Here is a 21,720-nt window from a genome sequence, read left to right on the forward strand (position 1 = left end):
GCGGCGCATCCGTAATCCCAGTTTATCCGGGGCCCGGAATCCTGGAACCCCGGCCGCTCAGGTCGCCCCAGGTCCCCGCCCCGGGCACCGCGCGGACCGACTCCCGGGGACAGCCGGGCCCTAGCGACGTGTGCTCCGCGCGCCCATCACCAGCACCAGCCAGCGTCCGGCGGGCGCGGCCGGAACCATTCGCGCCCGGGGGGAGCGCCCAGGTCCGGACGCCCCGAGTTCCCCACAGCATTGGAGAGGGGCCTCTCTCGCGGGGCAGGGGAGCACCAGTGGGCGCGCCCAGCCTCTGGGGCTGCGGCCGGGGAGGGAGCGCAGCCCGGGGCGGGTAGACGCCGGGCCCCGCCCCCACCCCCCGCCATGCAGTGGTACGTCCCGCTGGCTCCGCCCCTTCCCGTTCTCCGGTGCCGGGTCCGCATGGCTGCGGGGACGCACCCGGCGGCCCGACCGCGGTCCCGACCTGCCATGGCCCAACGGAGGAAAAAGAAGGGGCTTCGCAAGCGCCGGGACGCGGCCTCCCACGCCCGCGGCAGCGACTCGGAGGACGGCGAGTTTGAGGTCCAGGCGGAAGATGACACCCGGGCGCAAAAGGTGGGAGCGCGGGGCTGGGATACACGTTGGAGCCCGACTCCCGGCTCCGTGTGCGCCCCGGGGCCGCAGTTTCCCCAGCTGAGGAGTGGGCACTACCGAGGGTGGGGAGAGGTCTGCTGGCAGGAGATCGGGGGCAGGACCGCCGGTCTGACCCGGGTCCTGACGGCCGGAGCCACCGCGTTCCGAAGGCTGGGGCCTGCGGGCCTTCCTGGTCGGCTTTTGTTTGCCCGCTTCTCATTGGCTACTTCCTACTCAGTGGGCGGGTCCTAGTTCCCATTCGTCCAATGAAAAGTGCAGGTGCTGAAGCTCTGACTTGGAGAGTTTAGGGGATTATTGAGAGGTTGAATTAAGGGGAGGCCGGGGCTGTAGATTGGCACAGTGATCCCCCCAAACCTCTGGGAAATTAATAGTAATAAATTAAACTTGGGTTTGTTGACCGCCTACTATGTGCCAGGCTCCGTGCTAAGAGCTTTACCAGCCTTATCATTTAATCATCACACCACCCTGTGAGCTATGTATTGTCATCCCATTTTCCAGAGGAGGAAACTGAGGCCTAGATTGGTAAAAAGAACTTGACCAAAACCTCGCAGTTTGTGAGTGGGAGAGCCGGGATTCAAACCCGGGACTGTCTGGTTTCAGAGCCTGTGCTATTTCCACTGCTGAATGCCAGCAGTATGCAAATGGGAAGGGAGGGCAGTAGCCCATGATTTCCCACAGCACTGCGCCCAGCCGGTGCCTGGCACAGAATAGCTTCGAGTAAGTAGATGAGTGAGTGTTTATGTGAAGAGAGGCCTACACTTCTCCAAGGCAGGGGCCAGATTTTATCCCACTGTTTCCCCAGCCTAGCTAATGCCTGGCACACAGTAGGTGCTCTATACATGTGGAGAAACTGCTAAAGGTAATGAGCGGGAGGTCAGAGTACTAAGTGCCAAAGAGGAGCCCATGTATGTGGTGCAGACTAGGGCTCTGCCCTGGCTCATTCCTGTGTTCACAATCTGGCCCGACCGTGTACAGGCTGTGGGATAGTGAAGAAGTTGCTTAACCTCTCTGAGCCACATCTGTAGAAGACAGAAGTTTCCACTTGTGCAGCAGGCTGATGATGACATGGGCCTCACCGACCGTGGGGAGGACTGGAGGACACGTTTATGTGCTCCATCATGCCGTAGAATGCTGGGCTCTGATGTGTTCCAGGACTTTGTTATGTGCCTAGAACAGGGATTGGCAAACTTTTCCTCCAAGGACCACGTGGTACATATTTTGGGCTTTGTGGGGCCCTATGAGGTCACTGTCTTTTTTGTTTGATTTTTTTGAAATGTACGTGACCATTCTGAGCTCACAGACTATACTAGACAGGCCGCAGCCCTGCCTGGATGGTGCGGGGACCATAGAGGGCCACAGTGGGAAGAACCCAGACTCCGATCCCCCCACTTGCTGTCTGTGTGATCTGGGCGGGTCATGTCACCCCTCTGTGCCTCAGTTTCCTTCTGTGTAAGATGATAAAGTAATAGTACCCACTTCCTGAGGTTGTCATAGGACAGCGGTCGGCAAACCACGGCTCGCGAGCCACATGCGGCTCTTTGGCCCCTTGAATGTTCTAACGCCACTTCTTCAAAATAGACTCGCCCAGGCCGAAAACCGACTTCTGTGCATGGGACATGAAGTTTCAATCGCACTGTACGTGCGCACCCGCACGTGGTATTTTGTGGAAGAGCCACACGCAAGGGGCCAAAGAGCCGCATGTGGCTCGCGAGCCGCGGTTTGCCGACCGCTGTCATAGGATTGAGTGGGTTAACTTACGGGAATGCAGCAGCACCTGGCTTCGAGTAAGAGCCATGTGAGCTCTAGTCATTATAGTGAATCAGCGGTCCATGTTATTTCTGAGAGGCAGGGACAGCCCTGCAGTCTGAGAGGGCTCCCCAGAGGAGGCATCTGGGTCAGCTGTGCTGGGACAAAGGGGTCTTGGATGGGCAGAGAGGAGGCAGGCCCAAGAGAGACCAGAGTTGGGTAAGGGTGATGGGTCAGAAAGGGGATTAAGGCCGAAACCGGTTTGGCTCAGTGGATAGAGCGTCGGCCTGCGGACTCAAGGGTCCCAGGTTCGATTCCGGTCAAGGGCATGTACCTTGGTTGCGGGCACATCCCCAGTAGGGGGTGTGCAAGAGGCAGCTGATCGATGATTCTCTCTCATCGATGTTTCTAACTCTCTATCCCTCTCTCTTCCTCTCTGTAAAAAATCAATAAAATATATTTAAAAAAAAAAAAAAAAAAGAAAAAAAAAGAAAGGGGATTAAGGAGAGGAGGGCAGGGCAGCTTGGAAAAGTCTAGTTTCGATTAGTTCTCTAGAGTTAATTTCCGGAGCTGGGAATGACAGGCCAGAAGGAGGAAGAGGAGGAGGAGGAGGAGGATGTCACCATCTCTGTGCTGGGCACTGTTCTGAGCTTCGCGCTTACCTGTTTAGTCTTCACAACACCCTGTGAGGCTTACGCTCTCGTCACCCGTTTCCCAGATGTGGGAACACAGACTCCGGGAAGATTAAGTCCCCGTGTGAGGTCTCCCCGCTGGTAAGGGACAGAGTTGGGATTGAAACCGGGCTGTGTGTCTGCAGAGCCCGCTCTCTGCCCCTCCGCCCTGTCCTGGCCCAGTCAAAGGGGAGCCCTGTGGCAGGGATGTTTCGTGATCTGGCAGGGGAGTCGTTGACTAGAATGGGGTGCAGACCAGCTACAGGACAGCCCCCCTCGCTGCCCCAGTGGTCTGATGGCACCTGGAGTGATGCTGCCTCTCTGCTCTTCCCTGCAGCTGGGACCTGGCAGACCCCTGCCCACCTTCCCCACCTCGGAATGCACCTCGGACGTGGAGCCGGACACGCGGGAGATGGTGCGAGCCCAGAACAAGAAGAAGAAGAAGTCGGGAGGCTTCCAGTCCATGGGTGGGTGCTCCAGGCATCTGGGGAAGTGGGGGGGTAGCAGCAGGGGGTCACCACGCCCTCTGAGCTCTGCTCTGGGCCCAGCACTGTGGTAGGTATTGGGCAAACTGAGGCAGCAGACACTGTCTCGGAGCCAGTCAGGGCCTTCCCACGGGGGCAGCGGGCCTGACACAATGCGAGAGGGCGATGCCGGTGCAGGAACAGGCAAAGACATTTGGGGACTTAGTGCACGACAGTAGCATTTCAGAGCAGAGGGGGAAAGATGCAATAGTCGGGTGTGGGGGGCTCCCTCCACCCCGGTCATCCCATGTCTTTCCCAGGCTTGAGCTACCCGGTGTTCAAAGGCATCATGAAGAAAGGCTATAAGGTGCCAACACCCATCCAGAGGAAGGTACGCAACGGGCAGGGCCGGTGGGGGGAAGGAGGGGATGAGGGACTTGGCCTCCTCGCAGCCTCTTGATAGACTCCCCCTGTCCCAGCTGTCACATCTACTGTCCCTCTTATTCTGAAGCCCCACAAGCTGCCTGTTTCACAGGTCGGGGAAGTTGGGCCCAGCAGAGAGGAGACGCGACCCTGTGCCTCTTTGCCATTTGAGGCTGTTCACTGCTGAGGCTGCGCAGTGAGGCACAGTAGTCAGGACGGGTAGAGTCTGGCTTAGTCTGCAGAAGGATGTTCAAACCATGGAAAGAGTTGGGGGTGGTGAGCTGCTCGTCCCTGAAGGTGTGCAAACAAGCTTTGGCAAAAATGGGATCAGAGCTGGGCGACAGGCCCCTTCCCATTCCCTGAGGTCCCCTAGTTCAACTGAGAACTCGAAGCTCTGGTGCAGGAGCTGACCCTGCCCCTCCCCTACCCATTCGTCTCCAGACCATCCCGGTGATCCTGGATGGCAAAGACATGGTGGCCATGGCCCGGACGGGCAGTGGCAAGACAGCCTGCTTCCTTATCCCCATGTTCGAGCGGCTCAAGACCCGCAGCGCTCAGACGGGCGCCCGTGCCCTCATTCTCTCGCCCACCCGGGAGCTGGCCCTGCAGACCATGAAGTTCACCAAGGAGGTGTGTCGGGGTTGGGGAGGGGGGCGGCGGCGGGGAGGGCAGGGAGAGGCAGGCTGAGCTGGGACCAGCGGGGAGGCCTGAGTGGGCGGAGTCACCTCCCCCTTACCCTCTCCCAATCTTTCTCTGTCTCTCCCCACAGCTGGGCAAGTTCACCGGCCTCAAGACTGCCCTGATCCTGGGTGGGGACAAGTAAGAACCCTCTTGCCCCGGCCACGGTCACCCACACCCCTATCCCTGTGCGCGCGCCCCATGCCTCCCGGGTATCAGAGTGAGGGAGCCTGTGTGGCTTCTTAACAATAGCAGGTTCTTGGCACGTTCTAAAAGATAAGACCGATATTTGTGAAGAATAAGGGGAACATGCAGTAAAACACGAGAAGAAATTTCCCACACGAGCACTGCAATGGTTCCTCTGCTCCTGAAAGACAGCTGGTGGCATTGGTCACCCACACGGCAGCTCAGTTGTGTGTTTTAATGTGCGGAAGTGTGGGTTGTTTAAAGCAGAATCTGCAAAAATCACAGCGTGTTTGTAATAGCTCAGATTTGCAAAATGTATTCTTCCTGATGTGCTGGTACCATCCTTCTGAAGTGGCAGGCATCACACCTGTCTTACAGGGGAGCACACTGAGGAGGTGATGGGCCCAGAGCCAGGCAGTGGTTTGGTAGTACCGCTGAGAACTCGGGTCCCCTGCTGTGCCCCCTCCCCGTTCCACATGTCTCCCTCACAGGGCAGCCCCTTCCTTATTCCCAGTGTCACTGTCACAGTCACTCAGTTCTGAGTGTTTTGCTGTCCAGCGCTCTTTGCCTACGTTATAATTTATCATCTCTAGTTAGTGATTGTGAGCAATGCCTCCCAGGCTAGGCCTGGCCCAGAATTCTGGCTCCTACAGGTGTCCCAAGGGTGTTTCAGAGGAAGACTAAAGTTAGGGATGTGTGTGCTCCAAAGGTTTAAGACTAAGGACAGAGAGGTCCCAGAAACTGGATTCGAGGTGCAGCTGGCAGTTCCAGGGTTAGTTGCTGGGTGGCTGTGGGTGAAAGGCAACTTGGTTGCCTCTGGAGATAGAGAGTGAGGTGGGTTCGGAGGCTGAGCCCACTCTTTGGGGATCTCTTTGTTGTCTCAGTCCTTTTGTATGTTTGAACTTGTATCTCTTGTCAGGGCAGTGCCTTTGCCTAGGATGTCAGCAATAGCCTTTCCCCAGTTGCAAGTCTGGGGTCAGGGAGTGGGACGCACCGGGTATTTGGCATGGGAAGGGACAGGGGCTAGACAGAGACCTGTTCTATCGAGCTGACACCTCCCCTTCTCCCTAGGATGGAAGACCAGTTTTCAGCCCTGCATGAAAACCCTGACATGTGAGTCTGCATCGGGGATAATGCTCCCGGAAGGCCAGCGTCTGGGGAGTGAGGGGAGGGCTCTGCTGGTGGCCCTGGGTGACCTGGCCTGCACACCCCTTCCAGAATCATTGCCACCCCTGGCCGCCTGATGCACGTGGCTGTGGAGATGAACCTGAAGCTGCAGAGTGTGGAGTACGTGGTATTTGACGAGGCCGACAGGTAAGGCTGCAGGGACACCCCTCGCAGTGGCCAGGGTGGCTCGAGGCTGGGAAACCAGAGGGAGGGCGGCTGCCTGGGAGGAAGGGCTCTGCCAGGAGAGACCTGTGTACCGGCATCCAAGTTAGAAAAAGTAGCACAAAGTTGAGAACACAGGCGGGATCAAATCCCAGCTCCGTGAACTTGGACAAATCACTGAGGGTCTTGGGGGCCTGCGGGGCCTCGCCTGCAGAGGGGATAAAATAGCACGGCCTCCCAGAATGCCGTGAGGACTCAGGAGCTGATATTTGTAAAGTACTCAGACGGTGCCTGACCCAGAGCGAGGGCTGCTGTCACTTATTTCAATGCAAGTTTGTCGGAAACAGAACAGATCAGAACCAAGATTTCAAGGTCATTATTGCTAAGCATGAAGTTGTCAGAGAAAATGCGAGGCAAACACCGACCACATGGGAGAAGTGTGGGGGCGAGGATGGCTGAAGTTGGGAACTCACTGGAGGAAGCCCTTCTCCTGCCCTCTGCCCTCTGCCCTCTGCCCTCTGCCCTCCCAGGCTCTTTGAAATGGGGTTTGCAGAGCAGCTGCAGGAAATCATCAGCCGCCTCCCGGGGGGCCACCAGACGCTCCTGTTCTCTGCCACGCTGCCCAAAATGCTGGTGGAGTTCGCCCGGGCCGGTGAGTGAGCTCGGGTGGGGGCCTGGGCCCGGGCCTTGTCCTTCAGTGACTCAATCCCCCACTCCCCCCGTCCCACCGCAGGCCTCACAGAGCCCGTGCTCATTCGGCTCGATGTGGACGCCAAACTCAACGAGCAGCTCAAGGTGAGGGTCTGCCTGTGCCCCTGGCCTGTCCAGGGCCCTGAGAGCCACCCCCTCATGGCCCCTCTCCCTGCAGACCTCCTTCTTCCTCGTGCGGGAGGACACCAAGGCCGCCGTGCTCCTCCACCTGCTGCGCAATGTGGTGCGGCCCCAGGACCAGACCGTGGTGTTTGTGGCCACGAAGCACCACGCGGAATACCTCAGTGAGGTGAGGGCCTGGCTGGCAAGGAAGACACCTCCTGGGGACCTGCACCTTCATTAGCTTGGGGATGCAGTTCCATGTACAGACACCAGAGGGCAGCACCAGAGCAGGCCACCGGCCTGGCCAGGCCTTAACCTTTTGCACTTGGAGGTCGAGTGTGACTTGACACGGTTAGCATTAGAATAAAGGAATCGAGAAAAAAGCAAGCGAGTGCAAAGGGTTAATACTTTAATGAACTCCCAGGTACTCAGTTACCAACTCATGGCCAGTCTTGACTCATCTGTTGCTACCCCCTCCACCCAGGTTATTTTGAAGTATTTCCCCATCGGTGCTATCACTTTTGTATAAAATTTCCCATATGTTTCGTTTTTTAAAAATGAGGCGTAGCCTGCATGCAGCGAGCTATGTAAAGTGCCCTAATTTTACATGAGCAACTTGAGTTTTTCCATGTGACAGCATGGGGTCCCTTCCTTGGTCAGCCACACCTGGGGTCTGTTTTCTGAGGACACACTTCACTGGGTTTCATTAACTTGTCAGACATTTAACGGAGCTTCCTCCTTGCGTGCAGCTGCTGGGGTCTCTGATGAACGAGACTGAAATAGTGATTCTCAAAGAGTCGTTAACACTCTCACGGTGCTTCCTGTGTTCTGGGCCGAGTTCTCAGCACTATATTAACTCATTTAATCCTTATAACAAAGCTACAGAGAAGGAACGATGCTCCCCATTCTATAGACGAGGAAAATGAAGGCACAGACCTTGCCCAAGATCATGCAGCTTGTTAGTGGGAGAGTCAGGATGAGGCTTACACCAGGTCACGGTATCCCGCCGTGGCCCGGACTCCTCTCCTACCAGTCTCCTCACCCCCTCCCTCCTCCCCTCCCGTCCTGGCTCCGAGCAGCTGCTGACGACCCAGCGGGTGAGCTGCGCCCACATCTACAGCGCCCTGGACCAGACGGCCCGCAAGATCAACCTGGCCAAGTTCACCCACGGCAAGTGCTCCACCCTCATCGTGACGGACCTGGCAGCCCGGGGCCTGGACATCCCGCTGCTGGACAACGTCATCAACTTCAGCTTCCCCGCCAAGGGCAAGCTCTTCCTGCACCGCGTGGGTAAGGAGCCGGCTGGGCGCGGAGCCCCAGTGCGCGCTGAGGGCGCAGGGCTCGACTCCCGCCCTGCCCTGCAGGTGGGGAAACCGGCCCAGGGCTTGACCTATAAGTTAGGACCTGGTGGGGGTGGGCGGGCACGATTCTGATGGGCGACTCACGGCTCCAAGGAGGCGATTCTCCCCTCTCTGGACTCTGTCATGCTCCTTGATGACGTGGCCCCTCAGCCCCCTCCTCCCCGAAGTCCTCTCGGTAACGCTGCCCTTTTAGCTCCTCTCCCGGGGCCCTGTGCACCCTCAGGGTGGGCAGGTGGGCGTTGTGCTGGGCTGTGGGGACTTTCGCTGAAGCTTGACCACCTCCTCCCGCAGGTCGTGTGGCCCGGGCTGGTCGAAGTGGCACGGCCTACTCCTTGGTGGCCCCAGATGAGGTCCCCTACCTGCTGGACCTGCACCTGTTCCTGGGCCGTGCCCTCACCCTCGCCCGCCCCCACGAGGAGCCCTCGGGTGAGTGGAGGCCGGGGTGGGGCTGAGGTCCTCCGTGGAGCTTTTCATGTGGGCGAGGGACAAAGCTGTCCCCTCTGGTAGCGGGTGGGGCTGGATCTGACCCCAGGAGAAGATCCCCGTACGGTCATCCCTCGGTATCCACAGTGGATTGGCTCCGGGACCCCTCAGATACAATACTCCACGATGCTTAAGTTCCTCATATTAAATGACATATTTGCATATAACCTACACGCATCCTCCCTAACATTAAATCATTCCTAGATTACCTATAGTAGTATAATATGAACGCTATGTAAATAGGTGTTATACTGTGTGGTTTAAGGAATAACGACAGAATTCTGTACGCGTTTAGTCCAGATGCAGCCATCGTGGGCCTAACCATGTAGTCCATCGGCAACCCCGGGGATAATCCTGTGACTCGGGGCCAGTGCGGGAGGCCAGGCCATGGGCAGGTGGGCCCCGCGGCAGGCCTATGACCCGGCTCCGTGTGGGGTGGCAGGTGCGGTCGGTGTGGACAGCGTGCTGGGCCGGGTGCCACAGAGCGTGGTGGACGACGAAGACTGCGGCCTGCGGAACACCCTGGAGGCGTCGCTGGAGCTGCGGGGCCTGGGCCGTGTGGCCGACAACGCCCAGCAGCAGTACGTGCGCTCGCGGCCAGCGCCCTCGCCAGAGTCCATCAAGCGGGCCAAGGAGCTGGACCTCGCGGGGCTGGGCCTGCACCCTCTCTTCAGTGAGTCCCCATGCAGGGCAGGGCAGGGGTGGTGGGCAGGCCCTGCAGAGCTGGCCCCGGCTCACGCCTCCCTCCCTGCCAGGCTCGCGCTTCCAGGAGGAGGAGCTGCAGCGGCTGAGGCTGGTGGACAGCATCAAGCGGTACCGCTCGCGGGCGGTGAGTGAGGGCCAGGGGGACCGATGGAGCGCCTGACCCCAGCAGGACCCTAGCAGGGATTCCATTTGAGCTCAAAGCTTCTGAAACTGTATCTCTAGCTCCGTCGGCTTCTCTAGAGACGCCCCTTGTTCTGGAACCAGCCCTGCTGGTCCACAGCAGGTTCCTGTGTGGCAACCATTTCCTCCCACTTACTGATGGGTAGACTGAGGCTCACAGGAGTGACTTGCCCTAGGCCTGGTAGAGGCCTGAGGAGCTGGCTTTCCATCACCTTTCATCTCCTCTTGACTCCCTCTGAGCACCCCATTTTGTACCTAGGGTTACAAGTCTGCCAGGCAGCCAGCCTCAGGGAAAAGGATCTGGAGGGTCATGGTTGAGAGCACTGGTTTCAGAGCCAGCTGGGCCTGGGCTGAAATCCCAGCTCGGGCTCGTCCCAGCTGTGTGACCTTGGGCAGGTTACTTGCCCTCTCTGGGCTCCCTGTCTGATTGTGAAATGCAGATAATGAGAGAGCCCACCCGGAAGGGTTGGAAGGACTGGGGGGGAATGCCATAGGGAGCCCACCAGGCGGTGAGGGAGGAGTTGTGGGGAGGAGAGGCCAGTGGGTGAAGGACTAGGGGTCACCCCCACAGACCATCTTTGAGATCAACGCCTCCAGCCGGGACCTGAGCAGCCAGGTGATGCGGGCCAAGCGGCAGAAGGACTGCAAGGCCATCGCCAGCTTCCAGCAGGGGCGGCAGGAGCGGCAGGAGGGCTTAGCCGCCACAGCCCGGAGCTGCCCAGTGCGGCAGGCGGAGCAGCCTGGGAAGGAGGAGGAAGAGGCAGCGGCAGAGAGCGTGGAGGTACACCCCACCCGGGCCCTGGGGTCTGGGCTGGCTCAGAAGCTGGGCCTTCGTGCCAGAGGCAGGGCTGGGGGACCGCAGAGGCGTCCTGTTCACCTGGTGGGCGGGGTCCCGGGCCTGCTCATGCACCCCTCTTACATTTGATTTGGATGGGGGTTCAGTAGCCAAAACAACAGCTGAAAACCCCTGGACTAGTCCCTAACACGTAGAGAGGGCCAGGCCCAGAGAGGGGCAGGGCCTTGCCGGGTCACACAGCCTGGGGGACTAAGCTGGGATGGAACATGGGTCCCTCCTTGGTTGGCACCTCAGCCCCCCAACCCCCATCTGTGCTGACGCTGCTGGTGCTTGAGGTGGGGTGAGCTGCACGTGCAGAGGAGGACATGGCAACCCCGAGCCAGACTGGTGCTGGGGGGCAGGGGGGCTCCCAGGGGCTGCAGGAGTGACTGGCCTCGGTCTGCCAGGACGTCTTCACAGAGGTGGTGGGCCGGAAGCGGCAGCAGCCAGCACCTGAGCGGGGAGCCAAGAGGCGGAAGGAGGAGGCCCGGCAGCGGGACCAGGATTTCTATGTCCCCTATCGGCCCAAGGACTTCGACAGCGAACGGGGGTGAGCAGCCAGCTGGTGTGTGTGTGTGTGTGTATATGTGTATGCAATGTATATACGTGTGTGTGTGGAATATATATGTGCATGTGTGGTGTATATGTGTGTGTGTGGTGTATATATGCGTGTGTGTGGAGTATATATGTGCGTGTGTGTGGTGTATATGTGTGTGTGTGGTGTATATATGTGTGTGTGTGTGTATATGTGTGTGTGGCAGGTGAGACCTAATGGGTCCCCATCAACCCTGTGTGTCTCCCCACCGCCCCTCTGCAGCCTGAGCGTTGGTGGGGACGGGGGCGCCTTTGAGCAGCAGGTGGCTGGCGCTGTCCTGGACCTGATGGGGGACGAGGCCCAGAACCTGACCAGGGGCCGGCAGCAGCTCAAGTGGTGAGTGAGCTGCCAGTGCAGCCCTTCCGTGCCCGCCTGTCTGCCACGTGGTCCCCACCCACTGGCATGTGACCCCGGCCTGTCCTGACTCCCCTTTGATCCCTAGAGCAGGAAATATGCCACCCCCACCCCCTCATTGATCCGGCACAACACGAATTACGATCTGTGACCCCCTCATCTGGTCCCCATGTCATCACAATAAGGGTGATGAACCCTACCCCACCCCCGTTCAGAGCCTAGAAATGGCAGCGTAGGGGTTGGGAACCCTGTCCCTGACCGGGGCCCCCCAGTTTCCAGTGACTCCCCCACACACTGCCTTTGAGACCTGGGCTACCAGGGAAAGGTGAGGAGGAGCTGGGGACAGGCCTTTATTGAGCACCTGCTGCATGCCAGACATGGCCATGCTGCTTTTCTGCAATCCTCCAACATCCCAGTGAGGGTCAGGGGAGGAGCAGGCCGCCCAGGCCCCCTCCGTCCACAGCAGCCCACCCAACCTTCCCTTCTGCAGGGACCGGAAGAAGAAGCGGTTTGTGGGACAGTCGGGACAGGAGGACAAGAAGAAGATCAAGACAGAAAGTGGGCGCTACATCAGCAGCTCCTACAAGCGCGACCTGTATCCTGCGGGGCTGGGCTGAGTGGCACCTCCAACAGGCGGGGCCTGTTTATGCTGGAGGGGGCGGGCCTTCTCCCAGCTCAGGGGTTTCGGGGTTCAGGATCCACCCGCCGCCTCCTTAACACGCTCCCCAGCTACCAGAAGTGGAAGCAGAAACAGAAAATCGACGACCGCGACTCCGAGGAGGAAGGGGCATCGGACCGGCGAGGCCCAGAGCGAAGAGGTTGGAAGCGGGGCCGAGGCCAAGGTAGGACGCACCTCAGCACGCACATTGGCAACTGGTCCGTTTGGTCACCTGGGAACTGGGTGCTCCGATCCCTCCTGAGTCCCTCAGCTGGTGACAGGCTGAGGGGGTTTCTACCGCTCTGTCTGCCAGAGCCCGCTCCATGATGGCACCATGGGCCAGCTGCCCTGCGTGCCAGGACCTCGGGCTGCCCCGCAGGGCTTTGATGTGCTCTGAAGGAGGGACGAGCCTGTCCCGTCCCCAAAGCTTGCGGTCAGAGAGGGCTCCGCTTGCCGTGTGGCGACAGGCTCTGCTAGACACTCGCCACGCAGGGCCTGGGGTGCGAAGACTGAGAATGCCCACCTTACAGGCAGGGACGCTGAAGTGGGTCACGGGCAGAGCCTGGCCCTGTGTCCTGGGCTCTCGGTCACTGCCGGTCCCCAGTGCCTGGCACAGAAGAGGCGCTCAGTCAAGCTTTGATGGGTATTAATAATCATAATAATTACGGCCAGGAGGCCCTCACTGTGGGCTAGGCCTTGTTCTGAGCATTGTACACATATTAAATCGTTGACTCGTTAGGACCCATGAGGGAGGGAGGTGCTGTTATTCATAATTTACAGAGGGGGAAACAGAGGCACAGAGAAATTAAGTGACTTGCCCAGGTCTCAGAGGCCACAGCTGGGATTTGAACCCCGGAAGTCCTGGCTTGAGGTTCCAGACCTATACTGTAGACTACTTAAGCCTTGTGAAGCACCTACTATGTGCCAGAGGCTGGGGCCACAGCAGTGAACACAGAATGGGAGTGGGGGCAGGGGAGCAACCCAGAGGCTGAGCTCCCCTGATCCTTGTCTTGGCAGGTGCCTCCCAGCCGCGCACCTCAGGCCCCCCCGCCGGCCGCGTGCGCTCAGAGCTCAAGACCAAGCAGCAGATCCTGAAGCAGAGGCGCCAGGCCCAGAAGATGCGCTTCCTGCAGCGTGGGGGCCTCAAGCAGCTCTCTGCCCGCAACCGGCGCCATGCCCGGGAGCTGCAGCAAGGCGCCTTCGGCCGGGGCGCGCCCTCCAAGAAGGGCAAGATGAGGAAGAGGATGTGAAGAAGGTGACCCAGCCCCGGCTCCTCACGTGCTCCAAGTGTGAACATCAGCCATTGCTCCTTGGGTACCGCTATGTGCCTGGCCCTGTGCAGGGCGTTTGGGGAGCTCCCTGCAGAGCCATCGCCCATGAGAAGGAGTGCTGTATGGCCCTGAGGGGCAGCAGCTGCCTCTGCTTGAGACAGGGACATTTGAGCAAGGTTTTGAAGGGTGCATAGGAGTTTGCGCCCTGAATTGGCAACTCGGCTCCTGCTGCTTCCGTGTGCTCTGGGTTCAGAGGTGGTGGTCACACAGGTCTGAGCCGTGAGTGCCGAAGGCCCAGAGATGTATTTTTAAGGTAATAAACCTTTCTTGAGCACCTCTGGCGGACCGGGAGTGCAGTCCACTCGAGGAGTTGCAAGGGACAGACCCAGGCACTGAAATCCCAGCTAGCGCGCCGGGTGAGTTGAGGGCGTGTGGGCAAGTCCCGTGGGATCCCCCGGGATCCCCTGAGGTTGGGTTCAGTTGGTGTCCCCAGTTTGCAGATGAGGAAAATGAGGCTCAGAGGATGAGTTAGTTGCCTAAGGTGGGAGAACCCCAAAGCTGACAGTCGGTCCCCTTCCTTCTGCTGGGCAGCCTCACAGCTGAGGGGAGCGGGGGGATGACACAGCAGGATGCAGGGTCTGGGGCAGGGGCACAGCTGCTCTGGCCGTGCAGGGGTTCACCCTGCCCCACGCACCAAGCGGGCAGTGCCTGGCCAGGCCTGTCCTGCCCGAGGCCTGTGCTCCTCGCCTGTGCTCCTCGGCCCCTACTGGGTCCTGGGAAGGTCACGGGCAGCCTCCAGCAGCTGCATATCAAGCCGCGGAGGGGCCTTGTGAGCAGGTGCCCTGGGAGTGGGTTTCGGCTCCTGAGACCCTCTTGCTGGTCCTATTGATTTTACTTGACTTAACCCAACATTCATCTGGAATTGACCAGCATTTGCACCTGGCCCCGTGACAAGCACCTGACAAAACCTGCTTGTTTAATGCCCCCAACTGCCCTGGAGGAGGAACCCGGCCCAGGCCAGGTGGTGGGTGTGGGTGGGGGCCCCCCGTCGGCCACGTGTTCTGAGTGCTTGCTGTGTGCCCCTCGTGTTGTCCCGCTGCCATCTGAGTGGGCACGGCCCTCCCATCTCCAGGTCAGAGCCATCCCGCCCCACCCGCAGGAAATGTGCACCTTCTCCCCGGGAGGAGAAGCCCCTGGGGGGTGCCCACTACTCACCAGGGTCGGGCTAGGGGGCCGGGGTCTCGGGCTCACTCTGGGGGAGGCTGGCCAGCATGGCAGAGCGGTCCAGGAGGAACAGCTTCACCTGCGGGTCCCCAGCAAGCCACAGCCACAGTCACATCCCCGCCCGTGTCCCGAGCCCACCCTCAGTGCTGCAGACCGGGGTTGGGTCGGGGTCAGGGCTGAGACCCTCTAAAAGGCAGCAATGGTGGTGGGTCCGGGTTTTTAAAGGCCCAGTCATCCTCCCAAACGATTCCTTAGCAGATGCCTTCACAGTTGGCTACCACCTGCATTATAATTAAATCCATATTTTCACTTCCATCAATTTATTTTCCCCCTTTAATTGGATCAGTCATATTTGTTGGCGTCTGGCTTACTTTCTCCATGGGCGGCCCTCCTCTGCTTGGAGTTAATTCACTTACTGACACGGACTTAATGAGCACCCCCTGGCTCCACCGCCAGGAACCAGACACCATGCGGACCTTCCCTGGGGCGCTCCCTTCACATGTTCCCTGAAATCAACGTCTGAGAAGGAAACCATATTCCAGCAAAGATGGGGAAAGTTTAAGTCACCCTTCTCTTAAGTAGGAGTAACGAAAAATAGCTACATTGAAAACGAAACTGTTAGAGTTTGGCCAGTTGCTGTGGCTGACGGGTGAGTCCTAGGCCCCCGACCAGGGAGTGGCAGGCCTAGTCGCCCCGTGTTGGGGTCAGAGCGCTGGTTGAAAAGGGACCGGCTTTTGCTGTCACTGCATGTTGAGCCTCTGTCCCTCCTAGCGTCACCTGGGTGTGGACCTCGGTACCCGAGCCACACCTGGGAGAGCAGTGGCCCACACAGATCCACCCAGCGCAGGACCCCAATGCAGGACGTGGCACAGAGGTGGGCTCCGGGGCCCCAGTTCTTGCCGTTTGGTTGGAATCCTGGCCATTGGGGGCAGGGCGGGGGTGGGGTGCGGGGGGAAGGAGAGTGCCTCTCTTTGTTTCCCCCACTCCTCCAGGGGGTCATGCTTTGGGACCCCCGCCCCCCCCCCAGAAACAACAAGTGTCTCCAAAGTCAGGAGCCCCCTCTGGCTGTAAACCTTGCAAACCTGATGGAAAAATGGTGTGCTGGTCCACAGTGACCCCTGTGAGGCCCCGGTGCAGGGACCACTGCTCCACCCCGCCCTCGGCCTCGCCCTCGCCCTCGGCCTCGCCAGGGAAGCAAGGCCTGTCTGATGAATGCCAAGTGAATCTCGCCCGGCTGGTGTGGCTCAGTGGTTGAGCAGAATCAGGAGGTCACAGTTTGATTCCCAGTCAGAGCACATCCCCAGGTTGCCGATCCCCACGGCTGGTTAATGCTTCTCTCTCATCATTGAAGTTTCTCTCTCTCTCCCTTTCCCTTCCTCTCTGAAAGCAATAAAAAAATATATTTTTAAAAAGTAAGTCTGAATCTCCTGGCTTTTATTGATGTCACTTGTCTGACTCTTGGCATAAATAAATGTATGGAGTCCGTCAGCATCCACCCTGGCCCTCCCGCATAAGCAGGACAGGGGCCTGACTTCCTCCTGGCCACCTAGCAGGTGACTGTCAAAACCAGCACCCACCTGGGGGCCCAGGTGGCACTGAGCCCATATCTGTGGTGCCTCTGGTCACAGAGGGCCAAGCTTAACCCAGAGAGGCAGGTTTTCAGGCGAGGTGATGTGCCGAAGGTGGTGGTGGTGTGTGTGTGTGTGGGGGGGGGGGGGGGCCTGGAGGTGACAACAGGGGCCTCACCTGCTCCAGCTGCCCCTCGGTGTCCTCCATGTCCAGGGCAGGCGGCTGCCTCTGGTGCTGGCACACTAACTGGAACAGGTTGAGCGCCGCCATCCTCACGCGGCCCAGGAGCAGCGTCTTCTCAGCCGCCGTGTTCTGGATCTGAACCCACTTGGATTCCTGGAGGACGCCCCCCCTTCCCGGTTAAGGTGTGATGGCTGGAGGAGGGCTGGGCCTCGTGCCCAGTTTCTTCCCGCCAGCCACGTACCCGGGAGCGCTCTCGGGGAGAGGAGGGCAGGCGCGGTGTCAGGTACCGAGAGGCGTCCCGCGCCCTAAAGTGCTTTCTGGTGCCAAACCTGCGCATTCGTTCCGCCGCCCCGCGGCAGTAAGCATCGCCCCATCTGTTCTTATCCACCCCGGCGCTCTACCCCGCGGTGGGAGGCTGGGGTCCCGGTGGGAGGCGGGGGTCCCTGCGCCCGCTGGGCCGTACCCAGTGCAGCGCGCGCTCCCGCGCCGCCTCCAGGCGCTCCAGCAACTGCGCGCGCTGCTGGCCCCGCCGGAGCAGCTCGTCCTGCCAGGTGTCCCGCAGCCGCTGCAGCCGCGCGCGCGCCTCCTCCAGCTCCGCCCGCCGCCGGCGCTCCCGGAGCCTCAGCGCGGCCAGCGTGTCCGCGAGGGCATCGAAGCGCGCCACCAGCTCGGGCACCTCCTGGAACTGGAATGGGGCCCGGAGGGGACTCACCGGGCCTGCAGCCCCTGCCCTCCCCACACCACTCGGCTCTCCAGCGCCTCCCCAGCCCACCTGTGAAATGGGGGCATCACACAGCCGCTGCCCCTTAAGTGGAGATTGCTCCACCCGCCATTAAGCCTCGCTAAGCTCACTGCCTGCGACCAATATTCATTCTGAGTGCCTGGGTCTACCCCGTCCCGCGCCTGCCGGGGTGTCCTTTCTGAATCTCGGTTTCCCCATCTGTAAAATGGGGTTGACAATAACAGGACCCACTTCACTGGGCCTGGGGGAGAATTCAAGCACAAAGCGTGCCCCCGGCATACAGTCAGTGTTCGGTAAGTGGTGATTCCTGGCATACAGTCAGCGCTCCAGTAGTGCACCCTTTTAAAGCCGCCCCTGAGGCCACTCCGCGCTGTACCGCGGCTCTGAGCCCCAAACTTCCCGCAGGGCACTCACCTCCGGCAGCTGCCCCAGCACTTGCTCCAGCAGGCGCGCGCAGGGCCCCAGGCGCTCCAGCCGGCGCAGCAGCCGCGCGCGCTCCCGCTGCAGACCCTCGAGCTGGGCCCGGAGCCGCTGCGCCTCGGCCTCCTGGCGGCCCGCGCGGTGTCGCTCCTCTGCCGCCCTCCGCATCCCGCGGCTCCGTCGGGCCTCGGCGTCCTGGGGAGGAGGGATGAACAGGAGGCCAGGACCTTCAGGGCTTGGGCGCCTGCGGAGCTCGCCCCTTCCTTCCGCCCCCGCATTAATTAGCATGTGCAGCCTTGGAGTGCAAACAGATGGCCCGCGGGCCAAACGCAGCCAGAACCTGATTTTGGTCCCTCACTCCTCCCCACGGCTTTTTAAAAACGTGAATGCTTCAGTTTTCCTACCACTCCCCTTTGTATTAGTACACCAATTTTTAAAAACTATTTTTTATTGATTTCAGAGAGGAAGGCAGAGGCAGGGATAGAAACGTCAATGATGAGGGGAAAAAAGAAAAGAAAAGAAACATCAATGATGAGAGAGAATCATTGATCGGCTGCCTCCTGCACGCCCCCTCCTGGGGATTGAGACTGCAACCCCGGGCATGTGCCCTGACCAGGAATCCAACTATGACCTCCTGGTTCAGAGGTCAATGCTCAATCACTGAGCCACGCCAGCCGGGCTAGTACACCCATTAAAAAAACAACGATTAGCACATACAAGTTTATTAAACATTCTATTGATCTTAGGGGATATATTAAATTTATAGAATGATTTTTGGAGAATTGACATCATTAAAATGACGACTCTCATCATCCATGAATTTGGATTTAGCCAACAGGTATTGAAGTCCCCATCTATAGGAGTACACCCGCTTTAAACATTTCTGTGACATGTCTGGCCCCTAAGGATGGTGACTTTGTGACCCTGTGACCTGCCTCCCCCAGCAGGCCCCACCCACCTGCAAGAACTTGTCAAAGCGGAGGAAGGACCCCTTCAGCCCCTGCTGCTTCTGTTCCAACTGTTCCCGGCGCTGCATCAGGACTGCCATCCTGGTCTGGAACACCTGGGGTGTAAACGTGTGTGTGTGTGTGTGTGTGTGTGTGTGTGTGTGTGTTTGGGGGTTCAAGTCATCCAGCGCCTTTAAGTTCACACTTAGCTCCTCTCATCCGTGGTCCCTGATCATGTCGATTCGCCCCTCCTCAAATCCACCCATGGCTCCACCAGCCGCAAGGAAGCCCAGGTGCCCTCCTGCGGCCCCTGCGTGTCCGTGTCCGTGTCCCTGCCCTTTCTCAGGCCTCATCTCACCCCTCCCCTCTGACACTCTGTCTTCCGGCCACTTGGCCACCTGTGCTTTGTCCTTGCCTTCCAGTCCTTGTATATGCTGTTTCCTCTTTGTTTCTTCCTTCTCACACTGTCCCCCTTTGATGGCTAAGCCAACTTGCCCTTCAGCAATCCCTAAGACACCACTTCCTCCAGGAAGCCCTCCGTGATCACCCTCATGTGGAAATAGGGGCTTTCTCTGGGCTCTTGCAGTCCTTCTCAGTGCGTCCCCCTCCTAGCAGTCACCAGCTAGACATGGTCTGTGTCCTTCTCTAGACTGTGAGCCCCCTGAGGACAGCGACCATGGTGAGACCCCTAAATCTCAGCGAGTGCCCTGCACATAGGTTCTCAGTGCACATTAATTTGTACCAACAACTGATCTCCTTTGACCCCCATTTGACAAGTGGGGAAACCAAGGCTCAGAGTGGTGACATAACTTGTCTCAGGCCTGGGAGCTAATAAGTTGGCTCCAGGATTTCCCATTCCCCTGCTCACCACCATATTTTTGGTCTGGGGTCCCCAAAAGCCTCAGGGCTACAGCGGGGGCTCACCTCCTTCTGGGCCCGCAGGCCCTGGTCCACATCCCCCAGCTCCTGCCTCTTCCGCAGGAGACACAACACCGGCAGGGAGTGGCTGGGATTCTGCTCCGGGATCTTCCTGGAGGGGCTCACGGATGAGGTAGGGGTGAAGGAGGCAAGAGTCAGGACCCCCAACCTCCCCCCTAGGGCCTGAAATGCCCCCATTAGCCACCTACTGGCTGTGGAATTCTTTATTCACTCAACGAATTGTACTAAGCACCTAGCAAATGCCCGGCACCATGACGGCACTGGGGCCCCCGCTGGGGACAAGACAGACAGAAAGCGGCCCTGGGGGAGGTGGCATCCCCGGGGGGGGGGGGGGGCGACGCACACACAGGAGATAAAGCTAACAAAGAAGAAGTAATGGCATGACATGGTAGGTGCCAAGGTGCCAAATCCTTCAATGCGGAGGTCAAGAAGTCTCTCTGAGGAGTGACAACTGAGCAGAGGTCGAAGGGGACAGATTCTAGGCCGAGGCACAGCCACTGCCAAGGCCCCAGGGCCAGGACCTTGGTGAGCGGAAGGGGAGGGAGGGAGGCGAGAGGTGGGAATTACAATCAGAGAAGTTGTGGGGGCCAGAGGGTGGCAAGGGAGGACTTTGGCCTTGACTGTGAGTGAGGTGGGCAGCAAGGGGGGGGGGCTTCTGAGCAGAGGAGGGGTCCCCCTGGCCGCTGTGGGGGACAAAGGCAATAGGAGGGGCAGGAGAGCTGCAGGAGACCAGAGACCCGGTGATGGGGTGACATGATGAGGTTCTGATTGGGCGGTTGTAGTGCAGAGGGGAGGAGGGGTCCGTTCTGGATGCAGTTTGAGAGCTGAGCTGATGGAGTGATGAGGGAGGTGAGAAAGGAGTCCATGCCCTAGCCGGTTTGGCTCAGTGGATAGAGCGTTGGCCTGTGGACTGAAGGGTCCAGGGTTCAATTCCGGTCAAGGGCACGTGCCCGAGTTGCAGGCTCGATCCCCAGTAGGGGGCATGCAGGAGGCAGCATATCAATGAGTCTCTCTCATCATTGATGTTTCTATCTCTCTCTCCCTCACCCTTCCCCTCCCTGTGGGCCCAGAAAGAGGTGAGCCCCCACTGTAGTCCTTTTATTGTAATCAATAAAACTATATTTTAAAAAAATAGAAAGAAAGGAGTTCAAGGTGAACCTCGGACTAAGAGCTGGGAGGGTGCTGCTGATGGAAGAAGGCTGAGTGGGGGAGAGGGGGGCAGGGGAGATCAGCTCCTTGCTGTGGCCAAGTTGAAATTGAAGACGCCTGTTAGACCTCCGGGGAGGGGTCCAGCAGGCAGCCCCATAGGGTCAGCTGTGTAGGAGCAGGAGGGATACACGAACTCCATTCGGCAAGCCTTTCCCAGCTCCGGTTCAGGGGAAACGCTGCCATTTTCAGATTCTAAGACTGCGGTTGGGACCCTCAGTCACTCACTGAACACAACGCAGGCCTGGGACAGGCTTCCTCCACTCTCCCGTTAAAAATGCAGTTTGCAGGCACAGGGGGCAAAAGTTCATAGAATAATTCCTTCCCACCTGGGTTCAAACCATTTCATCTCAGCTGGATGTCAGCTGGGGTGGGAATCAAGGGCAGGTTAGAGACCCGGGCTACTGACCCAGCTCTGCTCTAACCAGCCCCGAGACCTCAGGGAAGTCCCTAGTTCTTTCTGAGCCTCAGTGGTTTTCATCTGTGAAATGGGGGCAATGATCTCCCACCGTGAACAGGCTGTGGAAGCCAGGATCCGGGGCTTGGGAGAGAATGAGCCACCCACTCGCTCCTGCCCTCCTTCCGGCCCTCCCTGCCACCCGGAGCCACTCACATAGGCAGCTTGTCTTGCAAGGCCAGTCGGAAATATTTCTCCCGGGACACGGCCATTCTCCTGGCGATTGCTGGGCTTTCTTTCTGACGGAGGGTGGTGCGACACCGTATTCCGTACTCCCAGAAGGCAGCCACCAAGCAGGCCCTGGTTGCCCAGGCAACCATCAACGCAACATTCCATTGCCTGGCCGAGGCCCGGGGAAATCCACCCCGGGAGGGAGAGGGAGGGGCTGCCGGGAGGGCAGCAGCCTCTGCCCCTTCCGGGGGCTTTAACTCCCCGTCTAAATTGGGGTGCCCGAGGAGAGGACGCGGGTCCCTTGGCCAAGAATTGACCCCTCTTGGTGACCCATGTCTGGTCAGGCCTCTTCCTGCCTGGGTGGGATGGGATCTTGCTAACATGGCTCTGTGCTCAGATGTCTGCTATTATTGGGCACCCACTGTTTGCCAGGTCTTGGGTGGGGTCACTTACTCCCCGGCAGGTGCCGAGGGC

General features: G+C 59.1%; 2 protein-coding genes across 7 annotated transcripts; one reads left to right on the forward strand and one right to left on the reverse strand.

Moving 5' to 3' along the window:
• Positions 1-387: 387 nt before the first annotated feature.
• Positions 388-13,722, forward strand: DDX54 (DEAD-box helicase 54). Its single transcript, XM_079763109.1, has 20 exons — positions 388-597; positions 3,391-3,520; positions 3,838-3,908; positions 4,382-4,570; positions 4,710-4,759; positions 5,876-5,917; positions 6,023-6,118; positions 6,664-6,785; positions 6,867-6,928; positions 7,002-7,133; positions 8,026-8,236; positions 8,599-8,733; positions 9,233-9,463; positions 9,546-9,619; positions 10,247-10,456; positions 10,918-11,060; positions 11,328-11,441; positions 11,950-12,054; positions 12,189-12,301; positions 13,135-13,722. Exons 1-20 carry the CDS (start codon positions 424-426, stop codon positions 13,365-13,367), a joined length of 2,637 nt encoding a protein of 878 aa, XP_079619235.1. The 5' UTR covers positions 388-423; the 3' UTR covers positions 13,368-13,722.
• Positions 13,723-13,853: 131 nt separating this feature from the next.
• Positions 13,854-21,374, reverse strand: CFAP73 (cilia and flagella associated protein 73). Of its 6 annotated transcripts, none has more exons than XM_079763117.1 (7): positions 21,232-21,374; positions 19,398-19,503; positions 18,485-18,589; positions 17,521-17,721; positions 16,828-17,049; positions 16,359-16,517; positions 13,854-14,691 (listed from the first exon to the last, which is right to left on the reverse strand). In XM_079763117.1, exons 1-7 carry the CDS (start codon positions 21,285-21,287, stop codon positions 14,614-14,616), a joined length of 927 nt encoding a protein of 308 aa, XP_079619243.1. In that variant the 5' UTR covers positions 21,288-21,374; the 3' UTR covers positions 13,854-14,613. The 6 variants fall into 6 exon arrangements, 5 of the variants coding, with proteins under 5 accessions (XP_079619243.1, XP_079619242.1, XP_079619241.1 ...); XM_079763116.1 differs by having other exon boundaries at positions 13,854-15,992; XR_013813059.1 differs by lacking the exon at positions 21,232-21,374 and adding an exon at positions 15,695-15,992 and having other exon boundaries at positions 14,603-14,691; positions 19,398-19,677.
• Between the last annotated feature and the right edge of the window lie 346 nt (positions 21,375-21,720).

This window comes from Cnephaeus nilssonii (genome assembly GCF_951640355.1).
Source record: "Cnephaeus nilssonii genome assembly, chromosome: 22".
In the NCBI taxonomy this organism is placed as follows: domain Eukaryota; kingdom Metazoa; phylum Chordata; class Mammalia; order Chiroptera; family Vespertilionidae; genus Cnephaeus; species Cnephaeus nilssonii.

Coding starts and splice junctions, on each gene's coding strand:
- DDX54 (XM_079763109.1), top strand. CDS start 424: ATGGCTGCGGGGACGCACCCGGCGGCCCGACCGCGGTCCCGACCTGCC. Junction 8,237..8,598: donor GCTCTTCCTGCACCGCGTGG/GTAAGGAGCCGG, acceptor CTCCTCCCGCAG/GTCGTGTGGCCCGGGCTGGT. Junction 11,442..11,949: donor GGCCGGCAGCAGCTCAAGTG/GTGAGTGAGCTG, acceptor TCCCTTCTGCAG/GGACCGGAAGAAGAAGCGGT.
- CFAP73 (XM_079763114.1), bottom strand. CDS start 19,589: ATGGGGGCATTTCAGGCCCTAGGGGGGAGGTTGGGGGTCCTGACTCTT. Junction 18,590..19,397: donor GCCTGCGGGCCCAGAAGGAG/GTGAGCCCCCGC, acceptor TTTACACCCCAG/GTGTTCCAGACCAGGATGGC. Junction 17,050..17,520: donor TGCTGGGGCAGCTGCCGGAG/GTGAGTGCCCTG, acceptor GCCCCATTCCAG/TTCCAGGAGGTGCCCGAGCT.